The sequence below is a fragment of the Erpetoichthys calabaricus genome, chromosome 6 (genome assembly GCF_900747795.2).
Source record: "Erpetoichthys calabaricus chromosome 6, fErpCal1.3, whole genome shotgun sequence".
In the NCBI taxonomy this organism is placed as follows: domain Eukaryota; kingdom Metazoa; phylum Chordata; class Cladistia; order Polypteriformes; family Polypteridae; genus Erpetoichthys; species Erpetoichthys calabaricus.
Genome location: NC_041399.2, coordinates 152,641,303 through 152,659,421, shown reverse-complemented (window position 1 = coordinate 152,659,421; position 18,119 = coordinate 152,641,303). Strand labels below are relative to the sequence as shown.

Here is an 18,119-nt window from a genome sequence, read left to right as displayed (position 1 = left end):
TTGTGAAAGTGTTTACTTGATCTTTGGACTTCAGGCTTCATACATTATATAGTTTATGCCTACATTTTGTCATTTACTACTAAAATATGAAAAACGTTTCTGTTTTAAAAATGTGTTTACACAGATTACTGTAGAAACGGAACACACATGAACTGCGTATGTTCCAAATAGCGATCTATTATTTCCACTCTAAAACTCCAGCACTTCAGTCACTCCCAGATAATCAAACAAGGCATGAGCTGGGAAAACTTAGTGAACGTTCTGCGGTGGTGGGGGATGGAATAGCCTGCTGCTTGCTGCTCGTGTTAATCGGCACATTTAGAAGACAAAAGAGAGCTGAGAACGGTTTTAAGGTGGGCCGGATCTATGAGTTTTTTCGTAGACTCTGGTAATTTTAGTGTTAAAGGTGTATCCACCTACAGAGATCTGGCCAGTCCCCGGTCTGTGCACCTCAGAGAGTGCTGTCATTGAAATGCAGGATTTACGCAACTCCTCCGACAGCAGAGGAAGATGATCAACTTGCCGGAGAGACAAGACGTTCCATGCGTCCACCCATATGGGCCGCCTCAAATTGGGACCCGAGTGCTCCCGAGGGCTTTCCCCCATCCCCTTCACAATGCGAGCACCCTTCCTATGAGCGGCTGAGGCAGAGCTACTCCCACAGAGAGCAAAAAGGAGTCCTTTTTGTAGTCTCGAAGCTTTGTGAAGTTTTTTTTACGGTGGCTGGAGTGCCAATCCTGTCACCAACCCCCATGATTTCCCTGCAAGTTCGAGGGCCGGATGCAGTTTAACGTCATACCCAGATGAAATGATTAAAAATGATTAATACAAAATCTTCACTCTAACTAATGGAATCACTGCTATCTGTTGGCTCACTGGAATCTGTATTCTTTTTTTGCGACTTTAACAAGGAAACCTATCCAATGACAGTTGCTTTTGCCTAAAGAGTCACTACACTTGGACACAAAATTTAAAAAAAATGCTTTACGCACTGTAAGGTTTCTAAACTCTTTTGGGATTCCCCCCCAATGGGACAACACGCGAGCATCCCGAAGCAAGCAACCGCAGGCTCCCAGCGCTGTAGTAGTTCGCCGTAAAAGAGAATCAGAAAAGATCGTGGTCAAGCTATAACCGTCGATGGGTGATGCAAGGAACATTATAAATGCAAGAGCACAGTATTACTTAGCCACTAACCTGGTCACAACCCTGTCTGATTACTGTGTCTCTGTATAGGAGAGTGGTATATCCTGCTACAATAAATAACCGTGCTGTTCCTGTTTCACGCTGAATAAAGAGGGTTTTGCTAAAGTACTGAGACTCAGCCTCGTGTTTTGGGGTGCATGACATGGACTCGCACATTACAGCACACACGTGGTCACCATGCTATAGTAAACAGTATATGCTCATATGGATGTTGACTATATGAGTGAGGCACGCCGACTGAGAACGAGCATGGGAGGTGATTATCCACAAATCCCCACGTGACGCTCAGGAACAAAACGTATATGTACTACTCGTATTGCAAGACCCCTCTCGTTTATCAAGTTAAAATTTATTAAAAATTTTAGCTTTTCTTGCAAAGCACAAACCAAGTTACCCGCAATCCAAAGTTTCACTGTATTATTGTACTAATGTACATGCACTGCGCTAAGGCTAAACAGCACCACTAACGAATAAAGTGGATGGACAGCTGAAGAAGGGGAGGTGTCTTGTATAGAAAAAAGAGATGTGATCACATCTGTTGTGTACAGCACAGTCAGGTGTGAAATGAAAAGGAAAGTTTGTCAAAGCTCAAGGAAGATGTGAAACTCAATGGTTAACAAGTGCACCATGAACCTTGAGTGCCAGTAGATGATACTTTTCTAAAAGCAAAAGGGATGGAGAGGGGAGAAGAGACAGAAGTGGTGTCCTTAGGTCCAAGACAAACCTGGGCCGATGCAGAGCCTTTGGGTTAGGGGGTTCAGAGGCATAAACTCTGATCTGTTGGGCCTAGCTCCTTTTCTTTTTCTCAATTATATACGTGGTCAATAGTGCTAAGCCCCTGGTCTTTTTGTCCATCATTTATAATATAGCCTTTGATGAGTTTTACACCATTATATGGATGCATGCAAAAGGACATTTTTTTGATTTTATGTACTTGTAGGACTGCGCACACCCTCTAAAATCATTTACATGCACACCTGCTTACTTTGAACGTGGATGCCCCACACACCCCTGCTGTCCAAAATTATTTACATATACGTTTGCATCTGCGGACTTTAAAGTGTGACCGCATACAACTGACAAAAAAAGAAGAAAAGGAATTATTGAGTGCATGATATAAATAAATTAACATTTTAAACATCTAATAATGCTAATAATATGTAATCAAATTTTACATTATTCCTACTGATTACCCATTACAGTTCAAAACAATACACCTTCCTGTAAAATTGCATTTTGCAGTGACCATCAACAAAAGCCAAGTCACTAGCAAAATCAGAAATTGACTCAAGGGCATTTGTTTATAGTATGTTCAAGAGTAAGCAGCTCCAGTGACCAAGTAATATTATTATTACTTATTAATTTAACTGACACCTTTATTGAAGTCAGCTTACAACATTTGAGATACAATTGGTTACAATTCTTTTGGTTTTCCAGTTGTAACTCAAGCAGGTGAGGTGACTTGCACAGTGTCAGTAGTGGGATTTTAACCCACATCCTCAGACTAGGTCCATAGCCTTAACCACTATACCACGCTGCCTGCCAATAATAGCTCTTTGTTTATTAAAAAAAACCTACAAATACTGTATACAGAAAAGTATTTTGTATCGTACTTCTGATATATCCAATTAACTGATGGCACTAGAAGTGAGGCCTACTCTCTTAAGAAATTTCCTGGGCGCAAAGCAAGGTAACACAAATAACGTAAAGATTTTTTTTTTTTTTGGTTATAACAAGGCCAATGGACAATTAGTGGATATTTATTTGATGCTTAGATCAGATCTAACAGTTACAGATAGTCCACCATCCTAACCTTTGCTGTGATTTAGGCATGTAAACGTTCCATGAAAAGTTCCGTGAACAAGCTGAAAACAGTAGCCGTGAAATGGAGCAGTCATCGACCCATGTGGGAGTGATTTGAACACATTGACAATTTGATTTTTTGATATCTGTGATATGTGTTTGTTCACACATCTTTGAGAAGGCAGTTCACGGGTAAATTCCAGGGACAGTCTGCTGTAGAAAAGGAGAGTTCCTGTGCAGCCAGAGGGTATGTGCCATTTCCATTTCTGTTTCAGTTGTGAAGTTTATTTACATTTTCAGTTTTGTTTGATTTCCCATACTCACATTTTGATGTTGATTTCACGACCTTAGGAGCTACTGTAGCTTTCAGTGTTTCTGTTAAGCATAACACACAGTACCTAGATTATAGTCTTTAATGAATCAGTTACCGTTGATAAACCTTGTGCTAAGCACATCAGTGTTAACTACAGAAAGTTCTTTGTGAAAAGATCCATATCCAGAGTTTATTCCAGTATAGCACAGATTTAGTACATAGACACCCTTGTGATTAAAACCCAAAGCTACATATCGTACTTCAGAATAAATGGTGGTGATTGGGCTACCAATCACAGCCGTATTAACCACAATCCTCTGAGATATATTTGGAATGCCATGATATGCCAGTGTTTTTAAGACTATACAAGTCTGACCATTTGCTATTGACAAAGCATTTGACTTAAAGAAATTTCTCGTATGAGTATTTCAGCATAGTAAAAATCCAGTTATTGTATAGGAAATATCAAAGCTGATATAGAAACATAATATCAGGTTTGCAAGGCAGAGCGGCACAGTGGAGACAAGCTGAGCACAGATAAGCATTAACAGTAACCCAGCAAGTCTCGAGAGGAAGTACACATAGACACTGTTAATGTTTTTGATCCAGCAAAATTTGTGAAATAAAAGGAGTAACCAGATAATGGGAGGCTTCATTTTAAAGCTTGGTTGATCCACAGGTGATCGCCTAACTGCTTTAAGTTACCACAGGTAAGATGATGTCAGTCAGGTTAGGGTACCAACAAAGAAAGTTGGCAGGGCAACCACATAATTGAGGAAAATTCACAGGTGAAAGCAAGCATTAACACAGCCCCACTCTCCTGGAAAGACAAGGAAGCAAATGGTTAGAAATCTTAAAATTAGACCTCTGAGTTGTAAAACTGTTAAGTTGTTAATAGAAAAGGCATCAAGTAGCGGCAAGCAATTAAAAATGCAGGTCAGTGAATCTTAAGGAGACTCAATCCAATAACTCCAGAAGTTATGGTCTTAGGTGAATCAGAATAAATAAAAAACAGAATACTATAGTCTTGACAGTCTAACAATAGAAACTGAGAAACAGTGAAGACCACAAAACGAGGTTATACAGTATATCGTTCCATGGTTAGATGAAAACTAGTAGACTTTATCTAAAAATAAAAAAGAAGCTGGTGGACAATAGATACAGTTACATGCTACTAATGTGAAAAGTTGGTGAGGGAATAACATACAGAACTAATATGGACATAATTTCTCTTATTTTGTCCCATTTACAGGTGCAGGAAAAATGTAATTCTGGTGACCTAAATAAATTTTTCATTACAATTTATTATTTTAGGCAATATGTGTTGGGTCAGTAGCCAACCGCGATGCCGACTGCATTTGAACTGAATGTTGGATTAGGTAGCTAAAATGAGCATTGGCGACATTGAAAATGCTTTTTAAATTGTGTTTTTAAAGTTTTTAAATCAAAAGGAAAATTAAAAATATTCTTGTTGTTATTCTCTATTGCCTTCACGATGAATAGAGCCCATCTGTAGCTTGCTGACATGGATGCTTAGAGGTTCTAGCATAAAACAGCACTAAGTGAGGAATCTTGACTTCGAGAGTGAGCTAGAATGGCATCAAGGGCAGACTGATACTTTTAGAGAACAAGTGAAGTGATTAAATATCTGATTACATTATAATAGATCAGATATTTAATCACTTCTTTAGAGCTCTAAAAATATCACTCTGCCCTTACATTTGTAAAGCATGCAAGGAAAACTGACTGTGTTTGTATTGGATTGTCAGTTTTTGTCCAAAATATCCTTTCTCAGTATCTTTGTAGTTTGCATGATCCCCACCTTTGACTATGAATATTATTGTTGTATCCTGGTTTTGTTCCACATGCAAAAGACATGCATTGATGATTCAAGGTTGGTCATTTATGACTGAGAGCATGAGTCTCTCTTACAGTGGAACAGCACCGTGTAAAGAGTTGGTTTCTAATTTGACTTGATACAAATATGAAACTACCTTAAGCAGCTTCAGTAAATGAACGGATCTTTCCTTTTTTAACGTGTCTCTGCACAGGAATTCTTTTGGGTCAATACCCCCCTTTTTTGCCACATCCTGTCTGGCAAAAGTAGGACTTTGGATTGGAGAACAGCCCTTACAGGCAGTGGGGATAGAGAATGACTTCTTAAACTACACTGAACAATTGTGCTCTTAATTGTAGGGTTGATTCTTACACATCAGCAGGATCTCTCTCTTTTCACTAAATAAGGCCTTTTTATTTCTAAGAAGGAAATGTCTGTTTAATATTTTAGCCACTAGAAGACAAACTTTGAGCAGTTAGTTTGCTAGAACATTTTTGTAAATGCAGCAAAGTAAAACAGAGGGGAAATAAGGATTCAGTAACTCTATCATGTTTAATACGGGAAAGACACCCTACATCTAAAAGCCATTAAGAGCAATTTGTAGCAAATTGTTGGAAAGTGAAAACCTCAGCCTCTGTCCTGTCTTCCCCATTTACAGTCTGTTTTAAATGAATTTTAAAATCAATTTTGTGATTGCCCTGAAAGGAGATACAGTATTTGAAAATTTTCTAAGAAACTACTTGTCAACTGTTGTCTTAGCAATGAATACAGCAGTAAACAAGGCAATCTCTGTCTGGAAATATGTTTTCTCAAGCAGTGCATAAACATTACTGTGTTATATTTTAGATATCTCTACCAACCTGTCCGTTATGTTATATTTTGGGTATCTCTACTAATCTATCCATTATGTAACCATGTGAACCTAGTTAAGAGTTGTGGGGACAAGAACCTACTCCAGCGCCTTAGGGTACAAGGAAGACTCATCCATGTTTATTCCTTGCCTCTTGTTGAATGTGGGGCCAGCTCATCACTGTTATCTCAAATGAAAATTGCTTCTTGAAAATTTTAAGTTATACAGTAAAGTACTGTGAAGCAATTTAAACAGAAATTATATTGACCCAAAAAATGGCAGACAGCTTTATGGAGAAGGAAACAAAAATGTATATTGTAGTCCATAGTGGGACCTGTTTTTCACAGAATAGTTATTAGTATGCCTCCTTAGTATTATACAAGCTGTTCTACCCAGCTTCACCGAAAGAGTAATAAAATGTACATTACATGCCTAAAATAAATAAAAACATATATCTGACACATCACTATAGCAGGGCATGTGTTTTTTAGTATTGTTCTACATCTAAAAATGTTGGGGCACCAACCTGCCCCTCTCTGTTTAATTCCATCCTAAAATATATATGAAAACTCTACCAAAATTAGGATCATTATAAGCAGCAATAGAAAGAAGTTTTCAAAATTTGCTATCAAGCTAAATAATGGAAGCACTGCTAGGAACGAATTCCGTTTTGCAGTAGGTTCACTGGAAGTCTGAACCCCTCCTTCTAGCAGCAGCAGGATTTATATGATGGTCAGTCAGTTGCCCTCACTGTGTGTTTTTTCTGTGCTACGGAAGGATTATTTAGATATATAGACTGAGAACTGTTTGATTAAGAATATAAATTTGATAGATTACTGGAGACTGTCTAGTCAAGCAACCTTGTTTACTTATCTAATGGCTAAGCAGTTCCAAAATCTCACCCAGATGTTTTTTAAAACTTGTCAAGGTTAATCTTTAACTGCATGACTCTATAAACTGATATAATTTCCTGTAACTGTTTCTCTAAAGAAGTGATTCCTGACATCTATAAGAATGTAGGTGTATGTGTTTTGAACTGTTATAGAAAACGTTTAGTATTAACATTACAATTAAGTTTCTTTAATCTGTAACAAAAATCCCTTCAACAAATAAAAAGTGTGATGTGTTTCACAATATTGAGAATAAGAAAGTTACAGAATAAAGTATAGTCTTGAATGTCTTCTTCTGGTGATGTAATATTTATGTTTTAACCCTGAAATATTGTTTAGGCAAATTTTTAGTGACTTGTCCATGTATGTGATTCTCGTCCCAAATTGATCCATCCATCCATCCATCCATTTTCAAAGCCGCTGAATCCGAACACAGGGTCACGGGGGTCTGCTGGAGCCAATCCCAGCCAACACAGGGCACAAGGCAGGGAACCAATCCTGGGCAGGGTGCCAACCCACCGCAGGACACACACAAACACACCCACACACCAAGCACACACTAGGGCCAATTTAGAATCGCCAATCCACCTAACCTGCATGTCTTCGGACTGTGGGAGGAAACCGGAGCGCCCGGAGGAAACCCACGCAGACAAGGGGAGAACATGCAAACTCCACGCAGGGAGGACCCGGGAAGCGAACCTGGGTCCCCAGGTCTCCCAACTGCGAGGCAGCAGCGCTACCCACTGCGCCACCGTGCCGCCCATATTGATCCATACATGTTGAATTTTTGATTTAACTTAAACATTTTTTTTTATCTGGTGTTTGTGTTGTGGGGTACAGCATCCTTTTTCTGTAATTACAAAATGAGTCTAAAATGTACAGAAGATCACACAAAAAAAATCTGTATTAGAATGCAATTATTTTTACTCTTAAATTGCAGTTTGATGTTTGGAGATTACTTTGGCACAATCAGTCTAGTTATTTCTTTACTTTCAGATACTGTATGTACACTAAGTCTACCAAACACTGTCTGGTACTGAAAGTATGATTTTTATTGGGTTATAACTTACAGGCTTTCTTATTCCTCACTGTAGTCTCGCTGGAGTGTCACGGAGTGTCACATTAGTGGTTGCATACATCATGACAGTAACTAACTTAGGGTGGCAAGATGCCCTAAAGGCTGTTCGAGCTGCCAGGGCCTGTGCGGGACCCAACGCTGGCTTCCTCAGACAGCTGGAAGAGTTTGAGAAGACAGAGCTACATAACGTAAGTTAATATCTTTAAAATTTCATTGTAAATGCTTAATTATACTTGTATGTAAAGGAACAACATGGTGTATAAATTATTCTAAACCATTTATACTTCTACATGTATACATATGCATCACAACTTCTAATGAAGGGCCTCAGTATGTAAAGCATATAGTCACTGAGTTGTAAAAGCATACAGTGTACTTGTATAAAACACTAAGTTATTACTTAGTGGAAGCACCTTTGCATGAGGTACTGACGTAGTTATATTTGGTCACATCTGTATCAGCTTGACCATGTTTACCCATTTATATTTTTAACAGTTATTCCAGCTTTGAAGGAATTAAAGACCAGCAGATAAGGAGTTGGAGAGAGAGAAAGTGAGATTGACAAAGTCCAGTCTTTAACACTAGAATCCCTGAAGCCTACGAAAAAACTTGTAATCCCGGGCCACCTTACATTCCTTCACACCTCTCGTTATTTGGAACACATGCATTTCATGTGTGTTCTGTGTCTACAACAATCTATTTAAGTGTAGGATGAAAGGAAATGCGAGTCAAGAAATGCTGAACACATACCTAAAGCAGAAACGTTTTCCAATGACGTGAAGTGTATAATGTATGAAGACTTTTGTCCAAATATCAAATAAACACATGCACTTTTATTCAAGAATATAACCAAAGTTAAAAAAAGATAATTTAATTTACATGTTGCTGTCAATGAGTTAAAAACCCAAGCTCAATGTCAATTGACAGAAAGTTGATATGTATTCTTGGATGGTGCAGAGGTAGGAACGGCTGGCTGCCTTATAACCAAAAGGTTCCGGGTTCGAGTCTGGGCACTCAGCATTTTGAGTAGTGAGCTGCTATTATTATTACTATAATATAATAAAAACATACATTTGATTTGAGTCTGTAACACCTGGTGTAAATTTTGGCTACTTGAAAAAGTTAGCGCTTGTTTTTTTTTATTTATTCAGTTGTATTCTGTAGGTGATGTTCACGTGGTACAATGAACTTGCCTCTACCCCTGTGAGTTGATGACGTTTATCTTCATTCTTTTCACAAGAGCAGGGATGACCACAGTTGGTGCTGTGGTTGATGCCTGCTCAGAACTATTTATTGTAACGGCAATCAAAGATATGATGTCCCGTGACTGCAGTAAGATTATCATGCAGCATGTGCGCTTTGATAACAAAGACAACCATGCAAAATGTGTGAAAAACAACAGGTTTGCTACGATTTCAGACATCGGGCAACGTTTTGTTGGGAGTTGTGTTTTGAGTTACAACCCAGGACAAAGACTTTTCGAGTCTGTGGTCTTAAAGCTTATGGAGCCATTTCTGGACAAAGACAGAACCATAACAACAGACAGCTTCTTCACGGCGCTTTCACTGGCTAATAGACTGCTGCACCGCAACACAACTCTGCTTGGCACCAGAAGTAAAATGGGATGTCCACCTGCAGGTAAAGTCACTTTAGTACGCGAGCAATTCGCCACGCTAGTGTTTAGAACTGGCAGTGCCATGTTGACAGTGTATGCGCCCAGGAAAAGACAAAACCTTTTATTCTGCTGGAATCCAGGCACTTCCAGACAAGTGGTACAGGTGCATTGAGAAGGGTGGAGACTACACTGAGAAATGACGTTATCGTTTTTTTTAAGGTTCGTTCCATTTTCTAATAAATCCCATTTTCTAACTTTAGCTTGACTCCCCCTCATATTTGCATGTTCAGAAATTGTCTTTACCGAAGGTGACTTTTCTCATATAAGTTTCTACTTTCATCTAATCTGTTCACGAAACATCTGCCAATAGCAGGCACGATCATCAGTGACATAGCTGAACAGAGATCAGTGATCTTTTTTGCACAGCAATATCTTCTTTGTTATAACCTTGTGCACATTTCACTTATTCAATATTCACTAGCTCATAAGAACACATGAAATAGAGGCCTAAATAGACTTGACTATTGACTTGGGGTCTTTATGACCTTTTGTACACCTTGCTCAACCAATTCTGCAAAACACAGAAAATGTATTGGATTTGCTTTACTTGTACAATACCCCTTTGACCTGCGGTGGGTTGGCACCCTGCCCAGGATTGGTTCCCTGCCTTGTGCCCTGTGTTGGCTGGGATTGGCTCCGGCAGACCCCCGTGACCCTGTGTTCGGATTCAGCGGGTTGGAGAATGGATGGATGGATACCCCTTTGACCATGTATGAATAGTTGGAAGACGCAGTCTTAACAAATGGTGTTATATGAGGTTCTTAAAATAATTTTGATTAAGGTATGAGTCAGTTAAAAACTAAAGTCTTGAAGACCAGGCAGTGATGGTAAAGTTTCTTTTCTTCTCTTTTTTATTGAAATGAGACCGCAATAAAAGTGGTTATTTTTCACAAAGTTTACATGCCCAATGGTGGATTAAAAAGTTGAATTTCCTGTCTGTACATCTGAAAGTATAAACAAGAGATTTAGTGTTTGTACTCCTGAACAAAGATTCAACTCTTACAACAACAATATACAGAGCTCACTTTCTGATATGGTTTAATTTGTGCTCAGTGTTTAGTCTTAAAGGATATTTTTGGTATTTGTTATGTGGAAGTTATTTCTGGACAACATTGATATATATTAATTTTCCACATAAAATTACATTCTAAGCATTCTAAGCTAGTCTGTTTCTGAAGCTTATAATAGGGCTTAAGGGTACATGAGTCCATAGGTGAATGAAAAGGTCTGAAAACATACAGAATATGTCCATTTTGATAAAGGAAAGTTTTTGATTCACGAAAACATGCCTTACGCACTTGTGAGGCATCTTTGTGATAACAAAAGGAAACTAGAAATAATATGTTATCACATATTCTTGGAACAACTGTTCTTAAGGTAAGAATACATTTCCTGATTGCATCTCTGCTTACAGCCTTCATCGTGGGTGGAGTTTTGAAAACCCAAAGGCCCACTGTGCCAAGCTATATTCTGCTTATAATCTGACTTTGGCTTCTGCAGTTCTGTTTCAGTCAGTCAGTCATTGTCCAATCCGCTATATCCTAACACAGGGTCACAGGGGTCTGCTGGTGCCAATCCCAGCCAGCACAGGGTGCAAGGCAGGAACAAACCCTGGACAGGGCACCAGCCCACCGCAGGGCACATACACACACCAAGCACACACTAGGGACAATTTTAGGATCACCAATGCACCTAACCTGCATGTTTTTGGACTGTGCAAGGAAATTGGAGCACCCAGAGGAAACCCACACAGACATGGGGAGCGAACCCAGGTCTCCTTACTGCGAGGCAGCAGCGCTACCACTGTGCCACCGTGCCACCCCAGTTCAGTTTCTGGTTATTTTATTATGCAGTGATGTTGCTCAAATAATAGTAAACTGGTGCTGCTAAAGTGCCGTGTGTGTGTGTCACCATGCAGTGCACTGCCACCCTGTCCAGGGATTGCTCCTGGTTTGTGCCCAATGGTACCCTGCCCCTCGCACCTACCATGGATTAGAGACTTAGGAAAATGGATTGATTATTATTACAGCTATTGTTGTGCCTAGAGCGGAGAAAAATAAATGAATAGACTAATCTTTACTTCCTAGCATTTGTGGTACACTGACGGAGGGTCTACTTTTTGGCACATTGCTTTCCACTAGTTGTGATCTAGGGCATCTTCAAGTGGCGGTGTTTACTTAGCGCATATTGTCCCTCACTTGATCAAGCCAGCATTTTTTTCAGGGGTGCCTGCATGGTCACTTTCCCTCATGGCTGAGGCTAAAGGCTGTGTTTGCCATTGACTGCTCATCACTGTCCATCAAGAGGCCATACCACCATAGGCATGCTTTTCTGTTACCTTTAGTTCAATCACATTTTTGGATTTGAAGTAGTTAATAAGTATTAATTTATATTTAGCTAACCTAGATGAGTGTTTGACCTTTTAATTGGTGAAAAATGAATAAAAGGTGTTACAGGTGCTGCAGGATCAAGTTTGCACATTACTGCAGTAGAGAGTAAAACTATCAAAATAAATACACAGAATAATATGCTGCATCAGAATTTGAAATGCCATTTATTTACACTGCTGTAAATCTTCCTATTATTCGACTAGTTTAAATAGGATTTGAACTGCTTCCTACAGTAGATCAGCCCATAGCCTACACAGTGTTTTGGATTGCTGGCTTCCTATTCCGGCCATCACCCTCAGGCCGCCAGGAGGAGCTCTCCCAACAGCATGGACATGCCCCGAGTTCCAGCAGGGCCTCATGGACTATGTAGTTTGTATACACAGCGCTGCTGGATACCTTGGGGACCACTGGGAGTCGCTGTCGGGAAGCCCGTGGACTTATGTGTGCCCTATAACCTGGAAGTACGTCCTGGTCACGTGAGCATGAGAGAGGACGTGCTTCCAGGTTGAAGATAAGGACTGTTTACCCTGACCCGGAAGGAATAAGGAACTGTGGACGGTTGGGCAGGAACACCTCCGGGTCAGGGTGTATAAAGGACTCTGGGAAAGCCCAGTACACTGAGCTGAGCTGGGAGGTAGGGTGACGAAGTGTCTGGGCGAGGAGGAGAGAGTATTATTGTTAGTGATTGTGATTATATGAGTAGTGTGGAGTGGAGGGTGCTTTGTGCACGTGATTGTACAATAAAGAAGAATTGTACTTTTACCTGGTGTTTGGAGTGGTACCTGAGGGTTCAAGAGGTGGACAAAAGCCCCAACTGCTACAACAGATTGAAGCCACACTAATTATTCTTTTATTTTTGAACACTTTTTTTGTTCTCTATATAAGTGAAAATCTTCTTGCACTTTTGACGCTGAGTATCTTAACTATCACTTGGAGAAGCTAGCCTGCCTGCCCCAATATTTGCACACTCCCTGAGCTTTAGCTCTAGCTGCTCATTCTACCAGTGAGCCATTGAACTCTTTCTCTTAATGCCAAGTTAAAGTATGTGTCTACCATTTGTGCTCCCATTCAGGGATAACTTTTAGTCCACTGTCCATGAATGAGTACCACCTCCTGCCAGCCTGTGGCCACACTTTTACAACTTGTTCATGGTTCTGCCCTTTAAAGAGTCATTCCTCCATGTTTGGCATAGGTGACAACAGAGTGCACTCTCTCTTCTTCTCTCTCCTCATGTCCTAGGACAGTTACAGGTAATCTGCTGGCTAGAAATGTATACTCTTGTGTTTTATCCAGCCTTAATGACAGGTTTCACAGCTTGACTACTATTGCCCCAATTTTTATATTTATTTCACTTCATGTTACATAAGAATAAAATTGATAGATTGTTAATTTGTTAATTATTCCATTACTGCGGGCTCCAGTTTTTGTATAACAATTTTAATGACTAATGCATTTTTTTATGCATAATTGTTGTTTTGTTTTATTTTAAGGTCAGGAAATGGCTTAAAGAAGAATTCAAGGAAAACTCTTTTAAAGATGAAGATGAAGTACAGATTCTTCTGTCTAAAAGCTGTAAGCCAAATGGTGTGGAAGTTGATGTCTGTGACATAATAAACACTTGACCTAAGTATTGCACAACTAAGAATGATACTTTATAGACTTGGACACAATTTAATACATGCAGTGCCTACAGTTTGTTGAAGTATGTCATGATGAGGTTTGTCATGACAATCTTATGGCAAATGAGGAAAGTTAAGATTTACAAGTTATTCAAATTGTTTCTACTGAAATTTGATGTAATTTTTATATGATGTACAATGTATCTAATAGCCATATTGTATAAAGTTACTTTTGCTCAACTATCAGCAATGTTAGCAAGGTTTTATTTCTACCAGTGACTCTAGAAGAATTTTTTTTTTCACAAATCACTTCATAAGGACCAAGGGAAGTACTTTTCTGTTTCAGTAATTTGTTAGAGGTATTTGAGTAAGATACAAAAATTTTTATAGGGTTTCATTTCTGTCTTTCATTATTATCTCTGCATTCCCATAAAACTACCACACATTACTGTATCTTGTATATTTAATTTCTGTTTGATTGGAAAAATGTGTTCAATAATTAAAAATGTGAATTTGGTAGCAAGTGTCACAGTTCCATGTTTTGTTAACACCATTAATATTTCTCGGCCTGAGGAAGGCAGCTTGCTTTGGATGTGTGTGTATGGGTGTCAGTGTGTGTGTGTGTGTGTGTGTGTGCGCACTCATCTAGGTGAGTGTGTGGTAAGAAAAAACACAACTAAAACAAACCATTTAATCACCAGAAGTGAAGACATGAATTTCATATTTACATGTAAAATATCAATTTTACTGTTAAGTGGAAGTTAACCCAAATATGTATTCAATTGTAAATGTTTTTGTGTACATATTTTGTGTTAAATAAATATTATTTAATCACTAGATTGATGAGTGTATTTTTAATACATTGTTTATGAACAAATGACTAACCACAGCATCAGTCTTCATCAAGTTCTAAAATTAAAGAAATCTAATATTAAGTAATAAAAAGCACACAGCGCATTTTGCCTAGTCACTCAATTAAGCAGATATGAGAATGTTTGTATCAATCAATATTATTTATCAAACAATAAAGAAAACATATTAAGGTGATGTGTGAAAAAGTAAGCACATCCTTAGTGCTTCCATATTACTTAAGATCATCTTTAGAGCAAGGTGCTGCTTGGTTGATTTAGATGAAGGTCAGGAATCAGTACCTCCTAAATATAAAAGTAGAAGTTTTGGCAGTTTGATTTGGATTGTTCGGGCTTGAGAAAACCATACCAAGGACAAAAGTCACCTGTGTTGATCTCAGTGAAACTGCAGCCCATTGGTCCAGTAATAAGGCCATTTTCAATAATTGGAAAAATCTACAGAGACAAACATTATTATCAAATGGAGAACTTTCAAGGCAGTTGTCAGTCTCGTCACAAATGGGCATCCAGACAGAACTTGTAAAGAGCCTCCAGCTACATCCAGGCATCTACAGGCCTCTGTCAATGTGGTAAACATTACAGTTCATGAGTCCACCATTAGAAAGGAGATTAAGCAAGTACAGTTTTATCTTTCATGAAAGTGTAACCAGAAGGAAGCTCCTTCTCTCCAATTAAAACATGCAGTAGCTACATAGCTTTGTTATATGCAAAGTTATATCTGAACAAACTATGTGACTTCTGGAACAATGGCATCTGAACAGATAAAACCATAGTGTAGTTGTCTGAACATTATGCATGATGCAGTGTTTGGAGTAAAGTCAACCTGGCATTTAATCGCAAGAAATTCATAACACTTGTTACTCGTGGAGTTGTATTAATTGTGATTAGGGGATGTTTTACAGTTCTGCATGACCACTGTGGCTGTTAGTTTTCATTCCAACCAACCTCTCTTTTTAATTGGACTCCTGTCTTAGTTGAGTATGCCCTTTACTTACCAGTGTCTACTTTTGTATAAAGTTAATTTGGATTGGATTGTTGCAAGAACAGGGATAAATTACTTTTCAATATCCATTTTAAGATTTTTCAGTCACATTAATTTGTCAGCTACTTATATTTTTGCTTTTTCAGGAGTAGCGATGAGTGAACCCTGGAGAGTTTCCTTCATCATGACTTTGGTATAACCATGGAAATGTTCAGGAACTTTGCTGAATTCTGCGAAATGTGTTGAAGTCATTGGGGAAGGAAGATCTGAACCAGTTTTCAGTTGGTTATAATGGTGCAATGTGTTTTAATTGACCCTTAGGGCTAGGGAAGCATTTGCCAACTATGCTTGACCACTTATTGTGGCCAAAAATGTGATCTGAGCTGTGGGGCAGTGGTGCCAGCGACTGCAGCGCCATGCCTCAAACAACAAAAGACACAGGTAGAACGATAACTATATACAGTGCATCCGGAAAGTGTTCACAGCTCATCACTTTTTCCACATTTTGTTATGTTACAGCCTTATTCCTAAATGGATTAAATTCATTTTTTTCCTCAGAATTCTACACACAACACCCCATAATGACAACGTGAAAAAAGTTTACTTGAGGTTTTTGCAAAATATTAAAAATAAAAAAAACTGAGAAATCACATTTACATAAGTATTCACAGCCTTTGCCATGAAGCTCAAAATTGAGCTCAGGTGCATCCTGTTTCCCCTGATCATCCTTGAGCTGTTTCTGCAGCTTAATTGGAGTCCACCTGTGGTAAATTCAGTTGATTGGACATGATTTGGAAAGGCACACACCTGTCTATATAAGGTCCCACAGTTGACAGTTCATGTCGGAGCACAAACCAAGCATGAAGTCAAAGGAATTGTCTGTAGACCTTCGAGACAGGATTGTCTCGAGGCACAAATCTGGGGAAGGTTACAGAAAAATTTCTGCTGCTTTGAAGGTCCCAGTGAGCACAGTGGCCTCCATCATCCATAAGTGGAAGAAGTTCGAAACCACCAGGACTCTTCCTAGAGCTGGCCGACCATCTAAACTGAGCGATCGGAGGAGAAGGGCCTTAATCAGGGAGGTGACCAAGAACCCGATGGTCACTCTGTCAGAGCTCCAGAGGTCCTCTGTGGACAGAGGAGAACCTTCCAGAAAGACAACCATCTCTGCAGCAATCCACCAATCAGGCCTGTATGGTAGAGTGTCCAGACGGAAGCCACTCCTTAGTAAAAGGCACATGGCAGCCCAGCTGGAGTTTGCCAAAAGGCACCTGAAGGACTCAGACCATGAGAAAGAACATTCTCTGGTCTGATGAGACAAAGATTGAACTCTTTGGTGTGAATGCCAGGCGTCACATTTGGAGGAAACCAGGCACCGCTCATCACCAGGCCAATACCTTCCCTACAGTGAAGCATGGTGGTGGCAGCATGATGCTGTGGTGATGTTTTTCAGCGGCAGGGACTGGGAGACTAGTCAGGATAAAGGGAAAGATGACTGCAGCAATGCACAGAGACATCCTGGATGAAAACCTGCTCCAGAGCGCTCTTGACCTCAGACTGGGGTGACGGTTCATCTTTCAGCAGGACAACGACCCTAAGCACACAGCCAAGATATCAAAGGAGTGACTTCAGGACAACTCTGTGAATGTCCTTGAGTGGCCCAACCAGAGCCCAGACTTGAATCCAATTGAACATCTCTGGAGAGATCTTAAAATGGCTGTGCACCGACGCTTCCCATCCAACCCGATGGAGCTTGAGTGGTGCTGTAAAGAGGAATGGGCGAAACTGGCCAAGGATAGGTGTGCCAAGCTTGTGGCTTCATATTCAAAAAGACTTGAGGCTGTAATTGCTGCCAAAGGTGCATCGACAAAGTATTGAGCAAAGGCTGTGAATACTTACGTACATGTGATTTCTCAGTTTTTTTTTCCTGTGCCAGGCACAGGAGTCAGTATTATCTTCCCAGAGGGCAGTACTCAAAATATTATTATGTTTGTTTTCTTCCTTTAAACAATGCAGGTGGAAGGCTGGAGTACTGATAAGGTTATGTATGACATTATACACGCCTGAAGCAGCTCCACAACTATCTTCCAACACAGGGTAAAAAATGTTCATTTAAGCCATCTGCAAGACAAATTTTCAGGAAAATATTCGGAGAACAAAGTCAGCAGTGAACAGCATATTTGCTATGAAAAGCACTTTGCAGAATTTCCCCAATCAACACTACTCATAAGTTAATGGATATACCATTAAAGTATCGTCTTCTCATTAGCATTCAGTGACATTATTTGTTAACAGACAGTATTTTGATATGAATAAGTGAGGAAACACTAAGGGAAAAAGTGAATTAAAAAGAAGTAAGACAAAGGAAAGTGTTACATACAGTATTTAAAATTACGCCATAAAATGTCTTCCTAAATTTCCTACTAATGTAAATCTCATCCCTGTGTAGGTCTCTGATTACAGAATAAAAGAAGAAAAATTCTTGCTAAATAAATAGTCAGATGAAGTAAAAATAAAAAGAACCAAGTGGCTGTGAAACTGGCTGGAGTGAAAACCTGCAGTTACAGCAGGTACTCTAGAAGTGAAGCTAAGAAGTGCTGGTGATCCTAA

General features: G+C 39.4%; 1 protein-coding gene across 1 annotated transcript in view; it reads left to right on the top strand.

The window, feature by feature from the left end:
- Positions 1-14,495, top strand: part of dusp22b (dual specificity phosphatase 22b) — a 136,091-nt gene extending 121,596 nt beyond the window's left edge. The window contains exons 6-7 of the mRNA XM_028804002.2: positions 7,991-8,162; positions 13,530-14,495. Of these exons, the coding sequence (XP_028659835.1) occupies positions 7,991-8,162; positions 13,530-13,661 (304 nt within the window). The 3' untranslated portion in view covers positions 13,662-14,495. The remainder of the gene's footprint in view (positions 1-7,990; positions 8,163-13,529) is intronic.
- Positions 14,496-18,119: the final 3,624 nt, after the last annotated feature.